At 42.4% G+C, this 24,158-nt stretch overlaps 1 protein-coding gene across 1 annotated transcript in view; it reads left to right on the plus strand.

The window, feature by feature from the left end:
• Positions 1-8,671: 8,671 nt before the first annotated feature.
• The window catches only part of LOC149806132 (gastric triacylglycerol lipase-like), a 54,372-nt gene continuing 38,885 nt past the window's right edge, over positions 8,672-24,158 (plus strand). Inside the window, exon 1 of the mRNA XM_089951023.1 lies at positions 8,672-8,822. Within this exon, the coding sequence (XP_089807149.1) occupies positions 8,682-8,822 (141 nt within the window). The 5' untranslated portion in view covers positions 8,672-8,681. The remainder of the gene's footprint in view (positions 8,823-24,158) is intronic.

The following is a 24,158-nucleotide window of genomic DNA, read 5'->3' on the forward strand; positions in this document are numbered from 1 at the left end:
ACGACAGTGATGCCTGCGAATGTCAGTAAAGTAATAAATAACGCCGTGGAAGAAAAATTAGAGCCGTTGGCGGCGACTTCGCCATCCGCCGATGCGTCAACCAACGCGATCATTAACGCGATAGCGGGGAGTGGTCTACGACGAAAACGACGTTGATAGATTTCAATTGAAAACACCGACATGAATAATAATAGAAATGTTTGCGCGAACCGCTGATCCCGCGTTTGATATGGATGCCCCAGTGCGCAGGGATGATTCTGTCCGTGATTATCAATATTATTCTTATTATGCAGCGCAACCTGACCTATGATCGCGAATTGAACTTCAAGTCCAAGATACCAGTAAATATTTTTTGCCGTGTGAAGCGTTTATCGAAATTGAGGGAGAACTCGTGACAAATGCTGCCGATAATGCACCATACGCAGATGACGATCGTGTTCGAGTTGGCTTCGTTAACAACGGTATCATGGCGTTATTTGAGAGCGCCAGATATCTTATTGACGGGCGAGAAATTGAATCAATAGAACGCGAGGTTGATGTTGCAACGACGATAATTGGGTTAGCGAGGTATTCAGATGATTATACAAGATCGGCGGGCCCATCTATGATGTTCGCAAAGGACACCACTAATAACGCTGATCATCTTCAGTACGTTAACGTGCTAGTGGAAAGAGATACCGCAGTTGACCCACAGGCTGAAGCAAATAACCCAGACCGCAGAGCAAGACCAGGCGCTAATTTCAATATTATAAAGAGTATCAACAATGATTACAATCTAGGATTCGCAACACGAGTAGGGATGTTGCAAAGACCACACCGGCAGTTTTCATGCGCGATTCCACTCCATCACATATTTGGATTCTGCAGAAATGTTAGAAAAGTTATCTATGGGGCTAAGCATACAATCGCGCTGACGCGAAGGGGCGATGATAACAATGCAATATGGCATGCTGCTGGCGTCGCTGCCGGTAAAGTCGTTTTAACTAAAATGGCATTGTGGATGCCGGTGTTGACTCCATCAGTTACCACGGAAACACGATTGTTAGCATTTATGGAATAGGGAGGAAAATCGTTGTTGAGTTGGCTAGCGGTAACAACTGATGCTAAAGAGGATAACGTCGCCGATACGTTTACATGGCACCTGGCATCAAAACAGGGTGTTTCAGCCCCGCGTCATATATTCATAGCGCTACAGAATAGGGAACGATTGGGTAATCAAGAACGCAGCCATATGATATTTGATCAATTAGGAGTCAGGGATGTTTCGCTGAGAATAAACGGACAACAGGAACCATCCGAGGATATACAGCTTAATTACGGCGACAACCATGTCGCACGTGTGTATCATCGATTGCTGTCATATATGGGTCGTGATCAAAACGTCGACACTGGTTTGCAAATATCACAACTTGATTTTAAAAAGCTGTATCCGATTTATTATTTTTCGCTGGAACATCTTGATTTAACGAGACAATCCGTCGCTGATATACACTTCCGAGCTCGTATAGCCCCGGGTGGTGTTAATTACAGAGCGGTTGCTGTCATTCTCAGCGATAAATCAATGCTGTTGGAAGGCGTTGGTGGACGAATGAGAATCGTTGATGCGCCAGTGGAAAACATGTAATTGAAAACATAAACGCGTTTACAATAAAATGTCGTATAGTGTCGTCAGTGTAGAGTTGACTGATGGTCAAGTCAAGAAATTACGATCAAAGTCGGCTAAACAATGTGGAACCACAATAACGCTGAAGCCGTCACAGATGGCAGGTGGTAATCATAAGATATCGTTGACGGCGCGTCAAATAAAACATTTCAATAATGCGATGAAGAATAAAAAGGGTGTTCAAATAGATTTTTCGACCGCAGCGATTAAAAACATGGAAAAGACCGGTGGGATATTTCCGCTGTTAGCTGCGATTCCAGCGTTGATTGCCGCGGCGGCCCCAGCAGTGGCGAAGGCGGCGGTGTTAGGAGCCGTTGGTACCGCGGCGGGAATGGCATTGAAGAAGGCAACCGGGAAAGGCTATAAAAAAAAACGACCCGTAGCCGGAAAGGGTCTAAGACTACCGGGAACCCCGTATTCATGGTACTCGGGGAAGGGTCTAAGACTACCGGGAACCGTTTATTAACTCAAGAGTCAATGACTCCAATGTCTAATTTTGATTTAATAGATGCCGCAAACGCGTTAGCGATAAAAAACTTCAGAGGTGTTTTCATGAGGGATCAATTACCGACAAAACCAAGGAATATTGAAACCGGTATAATTAACCTCGATAAATCCTCCGGAGCGGGAACTCATTGGGTTGCATACGCAATTGATCCGCGTGCGATCGTCTATTTTGATTCATACGGGTTAGCCCCGCCAAACGAGTTCATGCGGTATATCCGGGCGTGTTCAGCCCCGGTTTATTATTCCACGCTGCCAACACAACAATTAAGTGACCCAACGATATGCGGCCGTGAGGTATTGAACGTACTCGCGGCGATTTCATCATCGCGGAAACCACCTCATGTGGTTGTAAACGAATACACTAGTGGGGTCGTAGAGGCCCGGCGGGTTAATTAAAAACACTGTTTTTTTTTTACAATAATAATGATTGATATCTGGGGACGACCGGTTTCGGCGCTGAAAAAACCCACGGAAACGCTCGCCACCGATGACATAAAAAAACTAATCGAGGATGAAATCGCTGATACGTTGAATTTAACCAGTGTTGACCCGGGCGAAATAGTTGTATTTCAAGACCGCCAGGGTAAACTGAAATCCAGTAATGTGTCGCTGAATGACGTTTTAACACGAAATAATGATGCCTCCGAGGACACTATCGCGCTGTATACCGGCGACGGACGACTTAAATCAGGTGAATCCATCTTGACGATAAATGGAAAAATAAGTACACTTGACAACAATTATATATCCGTGTCGGATTCGTTAAAAAATTTGTATGATAAATTTAACGCGCAAGCAAATCAGTTCGAGGGGATACAAAAGTCTGTCACCGATACACAACTCACTACTGCTAGTTTTTTTGGAACCCCGACGGTAACCGAACCGAATCTTGTGGGGATAAAAAATACTATTTCGGAGTTTACAACGCTGTCGGGCCAATTTTACATGTTACGAAAAAATTTTAACAGGGCTGATAACACCATTGATAAATTCTTTGGTAAAAAAAATACCAAACCGGATGAAATTACAATAACTATAAATGATATCACTGCGTATAGACAGGAAATAGAAACAATCAAAACTGATGTTGAAGCGAACAAAAGGAGTGTAGACGCGCATAAACTGGAAATAGAAATAATCAAAACTGATGTTGAAGCGAACAAAAGGGGTGTAGACGCGACACAGGAAATAGAAATAATCAAAACTAATGTTGAAGCGAACAAAAGGGGTGTAGACGCGCATAAACGGGAAATAGAAATAATCAAAACTAATGTTGAAGCGAACAAAAGGGGTGTAGACGCGCATAAACGGGAAATAGAAATAATCAAAACTGATGTTGTAACGAACGAAATGAGTATAGACACGCATAAATGGGAAATAGAAACAATCAAAATTAACGTTGAATCGATCAAAGGGAATGTATACACATATGGACAGGAAACAGAAAAAATCAAAACTGATGTTGAAACGATCAAAGCGGGGTTATACGTTCATATACAGGAAATAGGAACAATCAAAACTGATGTTACAGCGATTAAAAACAGACTACCGGAAATGACAAAAATAAAAATCCCTCATGAAAACACCATCAACACAGTATACACGATTCATCATGAATCATTCGCTTGGACTCCTACACAGAATATAGTAAATATTACCGCAACTGTTAAGGGCATTTATCGATTGACACTTGTTTCAATGATGCAGTTTAATATAACATCGTCAAGTTCATTCGGGTTTAACAATACAATATCAACAATTATAGACAAGGACGCAACTGAACCGTTTACAATTAAAGCCGTTGATAAAAATTTAACCGGGGCAAACATTACATGGTATGTGGAATTTGTAGCGGATCTAAGTGAGTAATTAAAAACACTAGCTCTTTTAAAATAAAAATGACCACCAAGGTAATTGAATCAGAGGTATCACCGACGTCACATCAATATCGATTCAATACCGTAAAAGAATTCTCCGCGAATTTGAAAACGCTTTCCGAACAATACCGTGTAAAAATAAAAAAATACCGTCGAAAAATAACCACCATCGACGCGGTCGTGTACTCGGTGTCAGGTATAGTAGCCGGTACCGGTGTTATTTTATCCACGGTGACCATGATGGCCCCGATCGCTGTTCCAATCGCTATCTCCGCGGCGACAACAATTGCTGGAGTCGCCAACGCAATCACTAGAAAGATATCATCGTGTGCTCAGAAAAAACTCAACGAGTATACAGTAAAACATCAAATAGTATCCGACGCGTACTCGAAATTATCCGGGTTGATCTCGTTGGCGATAGATAATTCGTTTATATCCGATGCTGAATTCTCCACGATGGTCCAGTTGTATAACTCCGCGATGTTGAAATTAGAAATTGAAAATAACTTTAGTAATAACAATAATGTCACTCGAACTGCTTCAACGGATCGCGGAGAACACAACTCCGATACAAACAAACATGATATCGATAACATCAACGAAGCCAGAATTCAGTGTAAACTTCCCCTCTCCGATTCCAGTGAATGAAATAGCGCTGGCAAAATTGCGAATATATCACAGTTGGCCTAATATCCGAGCGGAAGCATTTAACGGACAACAACCTAATAACTCGCTGGGTTTTGCATGGACAAATAAACCCGATGGGACCCCAGACTGGAATGAGATTACAATACCAACTGGGTCATACCAAGTAGAACAAATCAATAAAGAATTTCAACGCAGGATAAAATCGATCACAGGAAAAGAATCAAAAATCGATATTACGGTTCACGAACCGACGTTATCGTCGACGATTGAAATAAGCACACCGGGGTATATGGTTGATATTTATAACAGTTCAATAAGAACCATACTAGGTTGGCCCGAGAATCCACCTAATGGAATCCCCGCGTATTTGCACACAAATGTGCAATCGTATCATGAAATTATTCCCAGTTATCGAGATAATTTGTCTATTATAAAAAGCACGTTATTACCCAGTTGGTTTTTATTTCAAAACAGGAATATCATGCAGTGGTTTTTTCAGTATGACAAAACCACTGAATCGATCGACATATTAACAGTTATTTTAAATGATATCACTAATGCTTTTATCGAGATTAATCATTATTACCAATTGCAACTAGAACAACTACGGAAAACAAAAGCACGAAAACACGTTGAGGTGTTAAATCAACTTATATCAGACATGGAATATATCAATGAACGAATCGTTAAAATGATATCCGATAACAGCGATGGTAATAAACAAAAATTCCTAACCGAGTATAATATCACAGAAGCCGATTTACCCGATTTCAAGTTTCCAGGATACAACGCGCCAGAACTAAAAAAGTCTCTTAATGATTTTCTCGGTCCATCAATTATCCTCAGACACGATAACGGAGATGGTGGTAGGCATATTGCTCCATACAACGTAAATATCGCATCGGTGATAGCAATCAATCTAGTGTGTGATGTTATCGAAGGGAGTTACCAGGTAGATACCAAGCAATCAAATCAAGCTCAACAGGGGTATATCCTTTATTCATTTTCGCCAACAGCCCCTCCAGGATTCTTAATCGTTGAGAGCCCAATTAATCCGGTCTATATGCGATGCCATAATCGGTTTTTAACGAGAATTAATTTTAGACTTACCGATCAGTCAAATAACCTAATTGATCTACAAGAGGAGGAGTTAGTAATCACTCTGTTTGTAAGATCATTGTAAATAACTTCTTAGCAGCGGGGGGGGGGGGGGGGGGGGGGAAATGACATCGACGCGGTCGTCGCTGTGTTTACCGGACGCTGACAAAACTGGGATCGGCGCGCATTAAACCAAATGACGTCACCGTCGTGTAGGATGGACCGACGTCGTTTTTTTTTTACCAGGCGCTGACTACACCGGATCCGCTGAGTGCAGAAAGTATTAATTAAGCCAAATGACGATTGGACAAAATGTCCGATTCGCCCCCCCTGCTGCTGGCGGGGAGGGGAATGTATTTTGGTGTCATGAATATTTTACCTAAAAATCTTGAGAGCAGTTCTACTGTTGATGAAAGAGTAGCTATTTATATATTGTTTATTAAGTAGTAATTGTAAAAGTTCCTGTTGTGAGTCTTCATGTGATACTTTTACCCGTGTAACATACCGGAATGAATCAGGTGCACTAACCAATGAAACAATAGACCGAATGCTACGATATAAAAGACGAATTATGTATCATAAAAACATCACACTGAAAAGAGTGTGCACATCAGTGAAAGTAGACTGTATCCTGCGATACGAAAGACGAGTTACATATCACAAAGAAAATAATGCTTGGGCGATAAATCTGATCACAAAAATGTAAACACAATTTCAGAAACTATATAAAAATTAACAAAATTGTTGGTTGGCTACAGTGCGAAGCTACTCCAGGTATAGGCCGATAAATCAGCCCTTCACCCGTGATGATACTGACTTTCGGGTGAGGGGCTGACATCACGTATTCATTAAAAGCTGCAATTATCTGCAACAAAATTTGGCTGCACACATCAATGTATATTTTATACACTTACCGGTATTTATCGTGGCTGTACAGCTACCGTCGGCTGAAGGGTTCGTTTGGTGACATGTAGATTATATTTCCTGAGCAAATCATATGTTTTTTGGTGACTTGTAAATCCACCTGGAATAGCACAACCATCTGTCCTGTGGCCATTTTGAACTTCGCGCTTGATATGGCTGATACCAATTACCGGTATGTGTCTAAAGTGTACGCGGGTTTGTTCCGGAATGATTTGCATGCAGCAAAATTGCATATTTTAATGGACAGGTAGTATCAGACCCATAACATCGTCAAACAGTATCAATACAGATTTGTGGGGTTGATTTATGGGCCTACTCCTGGTACAGTTTAAAACAAGTACCGGGGGTAGTTGCCTCAGACTGTTATTTACCCTACTGCAGAGTGCCTGAGTATGTAGAATGAAGAGAACGGGGCCGTGAACAGAGCCTGGCGGAACACCAAAGCAGAAATAAACTGGGCTGGGATTTTATTCTTCTATTTATGGACGCAATTTGAGTCCTTTTGACTAAGTAGGACTTGAAGCAAAGTAAGGCAATATCGTGACTACCAAAAACATGCTGGAGACGGTGAAACAATATATCATGGTCTATTTTTTATTTATTCATTTATTATTTATTCATTTGTTGTTGTTGTTGTTGTTATTATTATTATTATTATTACATTATTATTATTATTATTATTTGTGTGCAACTTATATTTTTACGTAACTTTAATAATTTTAGTCATATCGCTAGGATGTCCCCATTGTGACGGTTTATAGTGACGTCTAGCACTCGAGCATCATGCTGCTGACATGTAGCATCATGTCCCACCCAGTCACATTATCCTGACACCAGGCCAACCAGCCCTAACACTAACCTCGCAGATGCTAGTATATTATTATCATGCAGCTGCTAGTAGATGATGATGATGATGATGATGATGATGATGATGATGATGATTATTAGATCATATCACTGCAATGTGCAGGAAAGGAGATAGAAGACAACGTTAGGCTCCGGTTTGGACTGACTTGTATGTCCAATGCGGTCTATAATATTAATAATTTCTTGATTATTTAATTATTAAAGCCATATACATGTACAAAGTTATTCCGTTACCGATCTCCCTTTTGCTCAGTGTGAAAAAAAATGAGTAGGCAAGACTTTTTATTTATTTATTGGAAATTTTGGTTGATAAGAAATTACACATGTCCAAAACACATTGTTTCGTCAGCTGCAAGTACCTTCATGGTATTTTGCATAACCTCGAAATTTTATTCTCTTTTAGTCGGTGAGTAAGTTCTCATTTGCTCTATTTCATATATTGTTCTGCACCTCTGATGCACACAAAGAAATAGTTCCAACCGTTCGCAAAAAGTGTACTTTACGAGCACAGTGGAGTTAATATCTACTTCGCATTCAACAACAATCCAGATCACGATTTGAAGAATCTTTGCTATACGGGGGGGGGGGGAGGGGAGGGGGAGGGGAATGGTGAAATTATATAGGATATTGTGTGATTTCCACATTTGTATTGCTTTTTATTTGTAAAGAAATACATTAGGCACGACATACCTCCTCTCAAATTCAGGGAATAACTTCAAATATCAGTCCATTGAAGATGTGCGGAAATAAAACTTGCGAAAACAAGACGTTGGTAGTTATTTTATGGAGTGATTGGACTTTGCACTGAAGAACATTGCCTAAGAAAATGAAAACGCTAGGTTCATGCCTGTTCGTCTTGAGCCGTGTTCTGCACCAGCTAATACAATTAATGCTTAGCTTTCGAGTTTCATTGCGGAGATGAGACGGAAGGATGTTTCGCATACCCGACAGAAACACTCGCAAAGATAACAATTGCCATACAGCGATATCTGCGGGAAGAATGTGACAGACCGGCAATCAGAGTACTTAATTTTCCTTCTATGTGTCCTATAAGACTACGACATTGAGTTGCGGCCGATCATTTGCCACGAGGAACAATGCGCATAACAACAATTAATGTCCTTATTTCAGTGTTAACAATGCTGACATTGGCTCACAAAAGTCAATTGTACAAATTAGATTATGACGAGGGGCGATTCAGAAAACTTGAAGTTGACCCAGAAGTTTCGATGAATGCGGTAAGCAGCTTTTGAAATATAAATATAGATTTACATACCAAGATACTTTGTCTCTTTGCATGTCTCTGTCCGGCTGTCCATCTATTTACATACCTGCCTACTAATTTATCTAACTGCTTTTCTTTCTTTCTTTCTTTCTTTCTTTCTTTCTTTCTTTCTTTTCTTTTCTTTTCTTTTCTTTTCTTTCTTTCTTTCTTTCTTTCTTTCTTTCTTTCTTTCTTCACAACAACCTGATTTGTAATCACTACGCACAGTCTTGTCCACAAGCCGAGACCGCATACACATATACGTTGCCATCAATGGCAAGTAGTATATGGGGGCACTTTACGTACAATGGGAATTAGCATTACAGACCCCCCCGGGTCAGATTACGTACAATGGAAATTTAACATGGTGAAAAATCGTGGGTCAGATTACGTACAGGGGGAATTAACATGGCGATAAATCGTGGGTCACTTTACGTACAAGGGGAATTTAACATGGAGAAAAATCGTGGGTCACTTTACGTACAAGGGGAATTTAACATGGGGGAATAGAGTTTGGGCTTGTCTAGAGACAAGGGGAATTGAATATGGGATTTTTTTAAATTTTTTTTTTTTAAATTTAAAAAAGGGGTAGGCAATTGAAAAGTCATTCTCTTTTCGAGAAATATGCGTGGCCCTGAAAAGGGCCTTTGGTTTTTCTTCTTCTGCTTCTAATTTCTTCTTTTTCTCCACCAACTTCTTATTTTCTCTCCTACACTCTTTCTCTTTTTTTTTCTCCTCCTCCTCTTCTTTCTTCTCTTCCTCCTCTTCTTTCTTCCTCTTCTCATTTTCTTCTTCTTTTTCAATTTTTTCATTCCATTTTCTTATTCTTATTCTTTCCTCTTCATCCTCCTTCTCCTCCTTTATCTCTTTCATGACACCACTTATTATGTCCTTTACTTTTCTCAAGTTATTAATTTCCATCTTTACACGATGGGGACTATAGGAATAGTGGTCTTCATTGAGTCTTACTAACATCTGCTCCATCATTCCTAAATTGTCTAAAACGTCTTGTAATTTTTGCATCTTGTCAAGTTGGTTCGAAGCCATCTTCTTTGTAGAATGGTTTGAACGACGCATACTGTGGGTTCTTATACGAAAAGCGCGGACGTGAAGGAAAACATCCCCCTAAGACATAAAAAAATGATCTTACCTAGATCATGACCAAACAACGCGCGGACGTGAAGGAAAACATCCCCCTACTTTCTCATTTCTTATAATAAAACCCAAACTATACTCTTCACATACGCTAAGAAACAATAAAGAAACCCATAATCTACTATTCACACAAACTTACGTGAGCAGTTACAAACACTAACACAAACACACATACACTCACACTATGAAAAAAGAGTTAGTGTTTATATTCACACTACTCTACCTACACACATTGGCAAATTGATGGTTATTTCTTTTCTAGGGTATTGGGTAGCCCTGAAAAGGGCTGTTGGTTTTTTGAACTCCAGATGCACCTATCTAATGATGGCACCTTCCTGGCCTGGCGCCACACACGCATCTTCTTCCCCAGTCTCCTTTCACCTTTCTTCTTGGGAGTGCAGAGGCGGGATGATTGGCTTCAGCACCCCAATCCTCTGTCTCTGGTATCTTGTAAGTCATCCTCTCTCCTATTTTCTTTTCATCCTCTTCCCTCTCTCTTCTCTCCTCCTCTTCCTTCTTTATTCTTGCTTCTTCTACTATGGCTTTCGCGGATATGCGCCTGGCATATTCCAGGTGCATCTGGAGTTCTAGCAGTTTCACAATTCTGGTGTTCATTCTTCTGGTGGTGTTGATCAATCAACAAGGGTAGCTAGACTGCCGAGCGAGTTTCAATTTATACTGAAAGCGCGGACGTGATGGAAAACATCCCCTTAAAAACATAAAATTGATCTTACCTAGATCATGACCAAAGAAACAACGCGCGTACCTAAAAGAAACACTCACTCACTTTTTTATGCTACCCATTCCTATTCTAAAATTTTTTTTCATTAATCACTTCAATAGACTATCCACATACGCAAAGCAATCCAATCTAACCCCAAATATACACCTCAAACACCAAAAAAGACATCATTTTAATCTACTATCCATACCATGTACGTTAGCACTTACTAACACACAATCTTATACACAAACACATACCCTCACATTTTTTAAAAAAAGAGTTAGTGTTTATATTCACACTACTCTACCTACACACATTGGCAAATTGATGGTTATTTCTTTTCTAGAGTATTGGGTAGCCCTGAAAAGGGCTGCTTTTTGTTTTTTTTTTGTTTGCTATGGCAATCTTTTTTAGTTTCTAAGAATGCGATGTCCTCTGAGGATAGACTTTCTGGCGATAGGTCTGCTTCTTCGGAAAGAGAAGAAGAACTCTTTGGTGTCGATACGACAATCGACAAAGCCTCTGTCAGCTTCAGGTTGCTGATGCTGCTGTTGTTGTTGTTGTTGTTGTTGTTGTTGCTGCTGTTGCTGCTGTCTTTGAAGTCTGTACTTCTCTGTTCATTCTTCTTTCTCCCTGTTCACTTCTTCTCTGAAGAGCTCTTCTATCAGGTCTTCAGTGACTTTTAACATTCTCACATTCTCTATTTCTTCTGGCTTCGGTATCAGACTGTGTCTGACCCTATGCAAATTCACGTAGGCTTCGTTGAGCTTAGCTAGTTTGGAGCACATCTTCGTAGGAGGATGAGTCGACAATGGATGGTTAGACTGGAAACAACCCTGGTTCTTAAAGTCAAAGCGCGGACGTGAAGGAAAACATCCCCCACACGGTTTTCGAGTCGCAACGTTCAGTGAGTGTCATGAGAGGGATAGTAAGAAATGAAAGAGCATGAATCCAACATTCTTATAGCTAAACTAAAGACAAAGGCATTTTTTTCAAAACACAACATTTTTTATTCAAAAATCACTTAACACTAACCAACAACAACTCTAACATTTTTTAACAATAATGCAACAATATAACATCAAACAATTTTTTCAAATCACAAACATTTTTTTTTCAATTCACAATCTACTTTAAACAGGGCTGACAACGTTGTGAATGAAATTGTGATTTCCACTGTTGGAAGTCATTAGGCCATTGATGGACACTACGTTTCCTAGCTTGAGACAAAAGATAAGCATAATGGTCACAAAACCATCGATCTACTTTCACATCATTTCTTGAAGAAGAACGAGGATCAAAATGAGTCACTAAATGTTCTAAAGAATAGCCCAGGCTGCGATGATGCAGAAAATACACACAGTACTGTCCACACACCAAGGAATCTGTGCCTTGTAATTTCACATTATTGAATCGGGTGGTTTGAGCATTTCTTCTCATAAAGTCAATGATATCGTCTTCCAAAGGGGGCAATCCATACGAATCGAAATATTCCACACATCCTTCTTGAGGAAAGTAAACGGCTACCCAGTGGGTTCCTGGGAGATGACTGTCGTCCGTGTTGATCACGTAAGCTTGATGGTCTTGAGGTTTGCGATGAGGGAGTTCATCTTTAGCACAGACGACAGGATTCCAAGAAGCCGTATACGAACTGTGGTTCAAAAGGTAATAAAGTTCCCAGGTATCCATGTTTTGTGTGGTTTTTTTCTTCTTCACAGGTAATAATATGTCATCAATTCGATCCTGACTTTTTGCTTGAAAATGTCTGACAAATAACCGTTTCTTCGTTTCGTCTCCTCACTCTGATTCAGGAGAGCTTCGATACGATGGATCTCTTGAGTGGTTAATGGTGGACAAGAATGTTCACGCAAGTCTTTATACCACTGGTGCCACACGTCTTCGTCCGAGATGAGACTCCAAGCTTCGTCCAGATACTCGTCCAATTTTTCTTCTTGACGCAGCATCAGGCATTTATCGTGTTGAATTTGACTGGGATGATCGTTTTGACATCCATAGCAATTTTTCTTGATCAACTCCGTCATTTTTTCCAACAAGTGTTTGGCAAAACAGGAGACTAAATGGGCTTCTTGTTCTGGCCATCTTGACTTCATCATGATCACTTCTTCTTTCACAGTCTCCTCACATTCCATGTCTAAAGTTTCTCCACTAGGTAAAGAGGGATAACAGTCTTCCATGGCTTCTAATAATCTAGAATGACTTCTCTCAAACTGTTGATTTCTATGGTATTATCAAATTCTGCATACAGGATGACGTTCACCGTTTCATCAGGGACTCGGTTTGCAAACTGAATTTCCACACGAATCTGGCCGGATTTTATAGGGTGGAAATGTCCCTCGTCGCTGCCTTAGTCTGGAGTGAAATCAAAAGCCCACAAAGAATAGCCTCCTGCATAATCCTCGTACGTAATACCGTGACTGGTATTGGTTCCTAACTGTCCCGTGGCTTCGTACAGGGACAAGTACGATCTCAAGTAATTCTTCTTGGTAAAGTCAGGTTCAAAAGGTCGGGTACATAAGGTCTTGCCATCGCGACTGACTTCGATCTTGGACACGCCAAAGTGTTGAAAGTAGAAAGGATTTTTTTGGCAGCTCCGTTGAAGGCTGTATTCTCGACGATACCAACGATCAAACGTTTGGGTAACTGTCCTTAGAACAGATGATCTTCGATCATGGATCGCTGTCCCTTGGGAATGGTGAAGGTTTTCACTTCCACGCGTCGTATGGGATACTTGGCGGTCGTTCTGCTCAACGTCTGACTGATGTCGTTTCCCACTTTAGGTAACACTTCCACACGGCGTACGTAGAGTCTGGCTTCTTGGATTTTGGTTTTGTAACCGTCACTATCAGCCATTAAATGGAAAGCGCTACTGCTACGATTCAGTCTCAGGCGGACATCCACCCCGTTCAGCAAATACTTTTATTGCAACCACATGTCCACATGCAAACGATCCATCAGTTCTAAACTCTGTCCATCTTTTATTTTGTTTCTTCGTTCTACAAATCCCTCATTGTATTCTTTCTTTTTATCAGTTGTATCAGTTTCCAATAATTCAAACTGGCCTGCTTCGTCAGCTTCCCATACCAGACAGGCATTGAGATGAGTCTTCTTGGCGTCTATTCCGTACGTCAAGAGATTTTCCAGGTAGGCACGGTAAGGGTAAGTATCCATGCTGCTACTGACTAGTTTGTTATTCAAGTACAAGTCCACTCCACTGAACAAGGAATGCATGAAATTGTTGACGGGAGCTACTGCTTCAGTGTCTATATCACCTCCTGTCTTATCTAGAACTTTGACTTTCAGGTACAAGTAACTGCTATTCAGATCGATGTAATCTTCGGGCTGTCCTTTGATTTCAAACTCGATGGGAGCGGAATCGGTCAATGAGGAGACGGGATGAAATTCCACCCATTGGGATTCTTGCATGGTCATCATGGTGGGTGGCATGGCAAACAGATCCAGTTCCGTCTTCGAACAGGCGCAAGACTCTCGGTGCATCATTTTTTTCTCTTTCTCAATAATCGAAAACGTCTAAGTCTCGAACGGTTCTTCTTTTCTTGGCCTTTCTCGCTTGAAGTCTGGTGAAAGGGTGTTTTCTTCGTCGTCTCTTTCTGCCTTGTCCTTGCTGAATGCCTGACTCGGTAACGTGCAGGGCATTTATAGGTGTGTCTCGTCGGCCTAAAATGTCTTTGCCCGTTTGCAGGAAGACATTTTTGCCAGCCCTCATGAAGGCTTCTTTAGGGTTTTGTTTGTCGATGATGACATTTTGGAGAAATTCTTTGCCTTGCGTCAGTGCCGCATCTTTCAAGGCGTGCAATCCGCGTGTCACCATCGGTTTCAACACCGGGGCCACCGAACGAAAGGCCGATTTTAACATATCTCCTAAACCGTGTCCCCGCTGTCGAGCAACCCCTCGGTACACTGGATACATGACTTACGAGTCGTGAGAGAACCGTTTTCGAAAATGGAGTTTCACCGTGACTTTTCCTTTGGTGAATGGAATATTTTGTCCTAGATCTCCTTTTATAGCAATGTTGACCGTGTCCAAATAAGACTTGCTGACAGGCAAATAGTGAGGATGTACAAATTCGCGGTGGACGTGATAAGTGTTTCCACCTTCCTGGTCACTGGTTGCGGTACTATCCACTTTGAAAGGAATGACACGCAGTAACGGTACGGAGGTGTGTCCCACCACGTTGTACTCCACCACATCGGAATACACGAACATCAAATTCAGTCCTTGGTTCAGTTCTACAGGGAATCGAAAAAACTTGTAAAATTCCGCATTGCTGTTGATCTTCGGTTTAAAATTTGGAGCCATTTTTGTGTCTCCACCTAAAATATCAAACAAGTCACGATTAAAACTGATGGACAACGTTTGGGTGTCCTGAAATTTCATCAGTAAGCGACGAGCCACTTTATGGTATTCCAGGGTGACACTTTTTTTGATTCTGTTCAGGGCTTTGCCAAAGGCTAACTCGAACCTGGAAGCAATGGTGTCCACCAAATGTTGGCCACTAAAATAAAACCCTGCCGGAATTTTCAAGGTGTAGATATTGAAGGGTGAATTGTTGGATGGTCTTGTGTCCCCTGAAAACCCGATTTCATTTATGGTTTCTTGCAATTGTTGGTTCAGGATTTCGACCTCGAAAGTGTTTTGCTTTTCGGTGATGTTTTGGATTTGTGTAGGGTGAATCATTTCTACCAAAGCCACTTCCCAATGGGCTTCGTGATCTAACTGGATGGCCTGAGGTAATTTGGCCGTGTAACAGCACAACATGTTGTGGGGAAACACCTCCATGGAGCTGTCACTGGGTAAGGTTAAGTAAAATTGGTTTTGGTGACTCATAATTCCAGAGTTCTGTGGCTCTCCGAGGGGTTACTGGACGTCAGAGGCGTGTCTCCGCCCAAAATGGGGTTGTTGTTGTTATTGGAGTGGTGACTGGCACTAGCACTGGACACTAGGTTCCTGTTGGAAGAGAATTTCAGGAAGGGATTGGGAAGCAGGTAACCGATGCAACTGCTCAATAAAATGGTCCACAATTGTTTGTCTCCTTGTTGCAAACTCAAATTGGCAATGGCTGCCCCGATGACACAATACACCACGAAGATTTGGCAGAAAAAGACGATTTGCATTTTAGGCACACGTTCTCCACACCACACCCACAAGGGTTGTTTTTGTAAATCTTGCACAGAAGAACTGGGTGAAGGAGGAGTGGTCGACGTAGCTGCGTCTGCTGTGTGAAAGGGCATGATGGTCACTTCTTTTTATGGTCGATGACTTGCGAAGCGTCGATCCAAGAATCAAAACTGGGTGGATATCCTTTCCAACGTACTTTGACTTTTTTGACACGTCGTTTGCCCACTTTACGGGTTCTGCGTTCGAGAATGCTTTCGATGTCGTACACGTCGTCTTCTTTTACAGTCACACGTTGTAACTCGGGCAAATAAAACGTTCCTTTGAGTACTTCTCCGTTCATGTCTTCCAATTTATAGACGGCAGGTTGACGGCCATGCACTCGTCCAGTGACGCGAAACAATTCGGTCGTCCAGTTAGGTAAGTAACCTTTGTCGAAAGTGCGTTTGGTTTTGCCAATGCGCACCCAATCTCCTACGGCCAACATTCCACTTTTCTTGGGGACAGCCCTCGTCGGGGACGTGCCGAACAGACGCTCAAACACCAGCACTTCGTTGTCGGGAGTCACGTCTTGCGGGGCACGTCCGATGCTTCGATGGTAAGATTGGTTGTACGCTTGCACCAGGTGCGGTAAGATGTCGATGTACTTCAGAGTGTGGTGATGCGTAAAATATTTCCACATGCGTTCTTTCAAAGTGCGTTGAAAACGTTCCACGATGCTGGCTTTGGTTTCGGGATTCTCGGTGGTAAAAAAATGAATGTCACGTTTCTTTAATTCTTTTTGGAAAGCTTGGTTCAGAAATTCGGTGCCTTTGTCCGTTTGCCATCGAACAGGGTGACGACCGCTTTGTTTCAACACTTGTTGCAGGGCTCACACTAACTCGCTGCTCGATTTGGAAGTCAAGGGCACGACCCAGGCAAATTTGGAAAAGACGTCGATGACACAAAACAAATATTTGTAGCCACGATTGTAGCTGGCCAAATGAGAGACATCGGCTAAATCGGCTTGCCATTGATGATCGATGCCTTCCACTCGAGTGCGACTTCTGGCAAACTTGCGTCGAATGGGTTTGTGTAAAGTGTAGGTAGCTTGTTCTTGTAACCATCGTTGCACTTGAGGTAAACGGAGACTTTTCAGTCGAGTTTTGGCAGCACGATACAATTTTTGAACTCCTGCGTAACCTGCAGGATGCGAGGGATCGTAGTAAATGCTGGCTAAGACTTTTTCCATTTTTTTGTGTTGGTTGGTGTGTTAATAAGACACCCACTCTTGGAAGATGCTACTCTTTTTCTCTTGGGGTATTTTTTTGGATTGCAATACTTTGCGTGTGCGACCGGCAATAGGTGTTGAAGAGGAGGATGTCTGAGCGGGGGATATCGGTTCTTGTTTCACTTCTGTCCTCACTTCTGTCTTCACTTTCTTTTTCTCTTGTGATGAAGAAGGGGTGGCCATCATCTTTTTAATCCATCCAATTCTGGAGGTAGGTGGTGTTGTTAACTTGCGTACTTTTTCTGGTGAAGTTTGAAACCCTTCTTCTTCTTCTCCTTTTTCTGTCTTGGTCACTGGTACTGGTGGTACTGGTACTGGTACTGGTACTGGTGATGGTGCCGGACTTTTCATCAAGTCTTAAAATCTTTCAGAGTGGGTAGGGCTGTTTCGTCTAAAGCTTTCTGGTGAAAGAGTTGCAGTCGTTGCAAGAGTTGACCGTACTTTTGCGATTTTTCTGTTTCGGAGAAATCTTGGCGATCCATCAAGGACTGCAATTCGTCTTGTAACTGGGACATCTCACTCAAATTGGGATTGGGAGGTAAATGCGGGGTGCGTTGTTCTTGCCACCGATGGTATTCCATCCATCGTTTGTAAGGTACTAAAGCTAGTTTTCGTCCTTCCATGGGGTTGTCAGGGGTCGATTGTGAGATCTTGGGACTTCCGAGGGCCTTTTTATCTTGCTCCCACCAGTCCTCCCAACATGGTTCCCAAGACTCCTTTCAGTAATGGGCCTAACAAGAGAGGTAAAATGCCTCCACGTTGGACCAACATCTTCTTCTTTTGACGAATGGGAATTTTCTTTTGAACAATTTTCGAAAAACGTGACGATGTTTGCCTAAGCATTGTTTCTGGTGTTTGGACAAAGGGATCGTGCCTTTCAAGACGTTCAAACAACATTCGCACACGGTATCGATGACCTCTTTGGAGGCCGATTGAATGAGCTTTTTTCGTAGAGGTGGAGAAGCTTTGGACAGGACAGATAACATGTCCCCATGTTTGACTAAACGTGGTGGTAGTCCTTTCCTTTTCTTTCCTTGGGGTTTTCTGGAGGGTGACATCTTTGAGTCTTCAGGAGCACCAAAAACACTGATACCCCGACTTGGTCACAGGCCTTTTTTATACTGGAACGCGTCGCCACTGATTGTCTTTACGTCGTATTAGTTTGAGGACAGGCATGACACGTCGTGCAGGGTACGTAACAGACTAAATCGAGCCAGTTCTTGCTTGGACAAATCCAGTAAACTTTGTAACATGCCCGATCTTTCTTGAACTTTGATTTTGGGAGAAGGTACTTTGTGAGCATCAGTCACTGCCACTAAATTGGAGGGTCCTGCCACTGGGGAAGTTCTTTTTGGGGTCATCAACGGAGACGTTCTTAGTGTGATCAACGTCTCCAAGTACTCTTCAGTTCTTGGTGTCATCAACGGAGAAGTGGATGAACGTGAGGCTGCCGGAGACGCAGTCACTGCCGTGGCAGATCGTGGTTTGCGAGTGTAAGGTTGCGTCCTGGCCGAAGTGCCTCTCTTGCGACTAGTTTTCTTCTGTGGGCTTTTCTTTTTCTGGGGACTTTTTCTCTGTTTCTTTTTCTGGGGGCTTCTTTTCTTTTTCCGGGGTGGTGTCTGGTAAGCGGAGGGTCCCGCCACTGGAGAAGTTCTCCTTGGGGACCTGATCTTTTTCTTTTTCTTCTTGGGGCTTCGTTGGACTTTTTTCTTGGGGATAACTTTGGAGGCATTAGGATCCCATCTTAAGAGTGAGCGAATGATGACCCCTCCTAGAGTACCGCTCCCTCCAGGTTTCAAAATGATTTGTTTTTTGGTTTGAGTGTCGATGCGAGGATCAGCCAGTTGGGTCAAAGCGACTTTGTTTCGATCAAAAAAGCGTTTGGTTTGATGAGGAATCTGAATGATCCCTTGGAGTAATTGACGTGCCGTCACCGTGAACCATCGTAAGACTTCTTTGAGACTAGCTTCTAAGACACGAGCTCGTATTTGTGGATTTTTTTCTCGACTGATGCCATACAAGGCACGAATCAATTTGACGGGAAGATGCGACTGAAGGGACGTCATGTTGACGTTGTGTGAGACAGACGAAAAAGGGTCTGAGGTTTTTATAGAATTTTTTATGGGGAGTGAAATTAAGTCGAGGACGGAGACGTGTACAGGACAGGCCCTCCGTCTTGGCACCAGTGGTGAAACAAGTGGGTACGAAATCGCAAATCCTCGGGGGTTGTAGGTTTGAAATCAACGAGTAAATAGGCGTGTGGCGTTTGAGTGGCATCGTCGTACGCCTGAGTCAGCCAAGACGTTCCTAACTGTTTGGCTAAGACTTGCACTTGCGATTTATCTCGAGGGCTTTTAAACAAGACCACGTAATGCGCATTGAGACTGATGGTGCGATGGGCTTTACTTTGTTGAAACAAATTTTGGGTGATGTAAACGACACTGGCATTACGGTGATACCCTTTGCGCGTGAACCACAGTTTAATTTCTTCTTCGTCTTCTCCTAACATGTCGTCGAAAATGACCAAATGGGTTTGACGGGAGTCAGAGACGATGCCGTCGTCTTCTTTAGGAATGCCTTCCACAAACACGATGGAATCGCCTTGACTTTCTCGCAAGAGGCTGTACGCCGATTGCCACTCTTTGTAACACCACACGATCCGCTGAGGGGGTCGATCGATCAAATGATGTTTATGTTCGATCAAACGTTTGACGAATTCGGTTTTGCCTGAACCGCTAGGTCCAGCAATGAGCATGTTAAAGGGATGGCGAAGATACAAAGCCTCCCAACTGGCACGATCTAAGTGTTCGTCGATGACTTTGACAGTAGAGGAAGAGGGAGCAGAGACAGCAGAGGTAGCCATTGTGTGAGAAATGTCACTTGTGACACGAAAACAAACAAGACAAGAGTTTATATACTTTTTCAGAACACGTTTATTGAATGTTTTTTTTGAAACATGAATACGAAAGACAAAAATACATAAAAGCCAAAGGCTTAAGTACAAGGATAAAAGGCACATGATAACCATTAACGTGGAATAAACACAAGTGTCTGTACAACCACATGTTTTGGGTAATGTTCTAACCAGTTCTATAGTAGAGGGTAAGGTCACACAAGTGTCCTCCCGAAAGGGTCTTTCAGGCCTGTCCACGACAGTCCCGTCCTGGGTGACGGGTTCTTCTGGCACCGTCACTAACACGGGTTGAAAAGTAACTTTTTTCCTTGAACAACTCTCGTGCATACTGGGCCACTTCTTGGGTCCAAGCCTCAAAATCCCATTCTTTCCAGGCACGGACATCTGTCCAATGGGGATGTAAGTCACAAGCTACACACACATCGTCATACACGTCTTGGGTAGCTAAAAGTTGACGAATCTTTTTTTCCTGTTGAGGTCGAGAAGTATCCAGATGAAACCGCAAGGCTTTGAGCAAAAGGAGTTCTTCGTGACCATTTAAGGCCATTGAGGTGGTAAGTACTGATCGTAAAGAGTCCACAAGGAATCGGCTGGGAAACGAAATCCCAGAAAACAAGTCACTAAGACACACACCACTTGTCGTCCCAAATTGAATGGATACAGTTCTTGTAATAATCGATGGTAATGATCCACGGTTTGAATATGGTCATTGAGTTCCTTCCACGGAATCTGTTCAATAATATGTGACATAATCCGTGGCATGGTAACTTGATTTTATAGTGTCTTTGTTTCGGAAGCAATAAAGGTAATTTCTAACTAGACATGTTCGTTCTCCAGTAGGGAATTTAAATGTTACATACTGTAACTGAAACGTCAGAGTTTGTCTAGATGTTTCGTCTTTCTCTAAGCAGATTCCATGTAACAAATGTTGGCAATCCTTTAACTCGTCTTCCTCAATACGTTGCAGTAAGTGAATCTCGAAGTAACCAAAATTACGAACGTCTAGTTCATCATCATTCACAAACTGAAAATGTTCAACAAGGTCTGACCACTGAAAAAATTTCTGACGAATCAGTCCTCTTATACCATTCAGGTACCAGTGGTTAAAGATCTGGTGACGTAACGGATGCAATTGTTCTTTACGTTTCACTTGTATTTTCACCAGTTCTCGGTAAATCCTTTCTCTCAACTCCTCAGGCAAGCCCAAAATGTTCTGTTGTAAAGTATCCATAAGTATATACACTGTTTTTGGAATCGTTGGGTGGTGGCCAATAGCCTCGTTTACCTTTGTGCCTGATGTAATATCCACTCATAATCAGTCTTCTTATACTTTGGAACAGAGCATAATTTAAAAACGGTTAAATAACTTTGCGTTTGCGTTTCACTTGTATTTTGATCAGTTCTCGGTAAATGCGTTCTCTCAACTCCACAGGCAAAGCACGAATGTTCTCTTGTAAATTATCCATGAATAGGTCATACTAAATCCTCTTTGGTCTGACACAAGAAATGTACTCTTTGCACAAACATGGTTTTACTTCAGTGTCGAATTTAAATCGTTTAGTCACTAATCTACACATTACAATTCGTTCAGAAGTTTCCTCTTTCACTAAGTTGACATTGTGTTCAAGATGTTGGTAATTCCTTAACTCTTCCTCTGGAATTCGATGCAGTAAGTTTACAATGATGTAGTAGATAGAATCGTCCATAACAAACCAATCCTTTTTAAAACCAGGGGATCGTTGATCAATGTCTGTCCAATGGAACACTTTCAATTGAATCAGTCCTTGTATAGCCTTCAGGTACCAGTGGTTCAAACACCGGTGACGTAACGGATGCAATTGTTCTTTACGTTTCACTTGTATTTTGACCAGCTCTCGGTAAATGCGTTCTCTCAACTCCACAGGCAAAGCACGAATGTTCTCTTGTAAAGTATCCATGAACAGATTATGGTAAGTTACTTCAATGTCTCGGTCCCACTAAGGGTAAGTAATGACAATTCGGTGACCATCGAGCATGTTCTACGTAGGCCGAATCTTGCGGTCCCCAGTGGTGAAGTGACACACCGCAACTGAAGCACTTGACTTTATCTCCTTCGCCCAAGTAGAAAAATCCGGCTCTGGCTAATTCTTCGGGGGTCGGTCCTCCCAGATACTTAGGCCATTTTCCTTTGAACGATTGAAGACGATTTTCAAAGTCGCAGTATTCCGACAAACGCACAGGGAACGAATATTCGTCTTTCACAGGTTCGTTTCGATGAGGGTTGAGTGACATGGGCAGGAGTTTGCTCAGGGCTGGATGACATCCGTAGGGGGGTAGACGTGAAGGTGAACATTCCCCTTTAAAACGAAACCCAGTAAAATGTCCAAGAGGACGAGCGGCATCACTTTCGCATCCCTCAGGTTTGACACGCACAGCATCACTTTCTATGATAGGGGCAGTGAGAACAAAGTTCCCATGATGCTTTACGGCATCGCTAAGGTCACAACGTACAGCATCGTACCCATCGCAAGGCTCACAATCGCACTCGTCTGCAAACTCCGTTACGCAATTACAATGGTAACCACATGGACAATCGCAGTTTCCTTCCGGACATTTTCCGTCGCAATGCCTGGGTCTTATCCATCCAGTATTAGTCACACTAGAGGAAGATACAACTTTTTTACAATCCCCAAACTGGAACGATGTCTCTTTCAAAGTATTCATCTTGTTCGCTCGGTCTTGGTAGTCACAATGAACTATCAGTCTTGCCTATGGTTCCTTTTTATATACAGACCAATACCGACGTGTCCATACGGTAAGGTGAAATGATTGGGAAGTCGAACTCGCTTCTGGTACACGATTTGATAGACTTTTTCCAAGGGCCGACTGACGATGTGGTGAGTGGGTAAACGTACAATCTTGTTGGGTTGATAGGTGGTCACTTTAAAGTGTTCATCCTCTCCCGATTGCAAGGCTTCTTTCAATACCCCAAAGTTGACCACTCGACTGGTACGATAATTCAGAGTCAGTCCTTTCACTTTGCACGTCGTGTGCACTTCTCCTTGTTTGTCCCGGTATTCGTAGCCGTAATTTTTGGGACCGCCACTGACGAAACTTAGAATCTTGTCGTCGGGATGCTCGTCTGTCCAGGCTCCTAAACGGTCTCCTTCGATGTTAGGGTGATGTTGACTCGGGTGATGGATGTAAATGCAACTGTCCGTGTCAAAGTACAGGACGCGTTCTCCTAACAGTTCTAAAGCTTCGTACAATTTTAAGCGAGCATGAGCTGTCACGTAAGCCGCAATGATGACATTTCCAAAAGGGTCGTCTTGTACAAAGTCCAGATCTTCTTCGTAATTGACCAAGATCAAATTCTCTCGAACGACGTCCACGTGTTTCATGTATTTGGTTTTGTCGTGAATCATCTGGAAGTAGTGGGAAGGTTCTGTCAAATATTCCGTCTTGGGTAAACACGGTCGTTGTGCCATTTTACCCCACAAGCAATTTAACATCACTTTGGCAAACGATCGCCTGCCTTCGTTTTTCTCGATGTGATCTAAAGTGATGCCTTCTTGTTCATTGTATTTCTCTTTGAATTGTATTTGGTCTTCGGGAGTGTGACACCAGGAAGGATAGCCGCTGGCTTCTTGCTTCAGTTTCAAAAAAGCATCCACGTAGTCAGCGAAAATGCCTCTCTGCGTGGGGTCACCCTTGTGGTATTGTTCTGTCTTGGGAAAGTGACAAATTTCGTACACTTCTAACAGTTGGTATCCCATGTCCAGAGCTTTGAACAATTCTACGGTGACCCACGTCCCTGTCAAGGCCCGTTCTTCCTGGGTGTGCTGACAAGGTTGGTCTTGGTTGCACGTTTCGGCACAAGTACGGCACAAGGGAAACATCAGTTTGCCTTGACAATGGTGAGGTAAGACGGGATGGTACAAGTCCGTGGGAGGCAAAACTTTACACTTGATCAAGCCTTCGTATTGTCGAATGTTTTTCAGGTCGATGTGTTCCGTGAACAATTGCGGGTGCCCTACAGGAAAGCGACAATATTTGCACACGTAGGGATACAGCGAACACACGTCCAAGTATCTGATTTCTTCTCCTTTCTCT

This window comes from Sinohyriopsis cumingii, chromosome 2 (assembly GCF_028554795.1).
Source record: "Sinohyriopsis cumingii isolate HCF-2022 chromosome 2, ASM2855479v2, whole genome shotgun sequence".
NCBI classification, from domain to species: Eukaryota; Metazoa; Mollusca; class Bivalvia; order Unionida; family Unionidae; genus Sinohyriopsis; species Sinohyriopsis cumingii.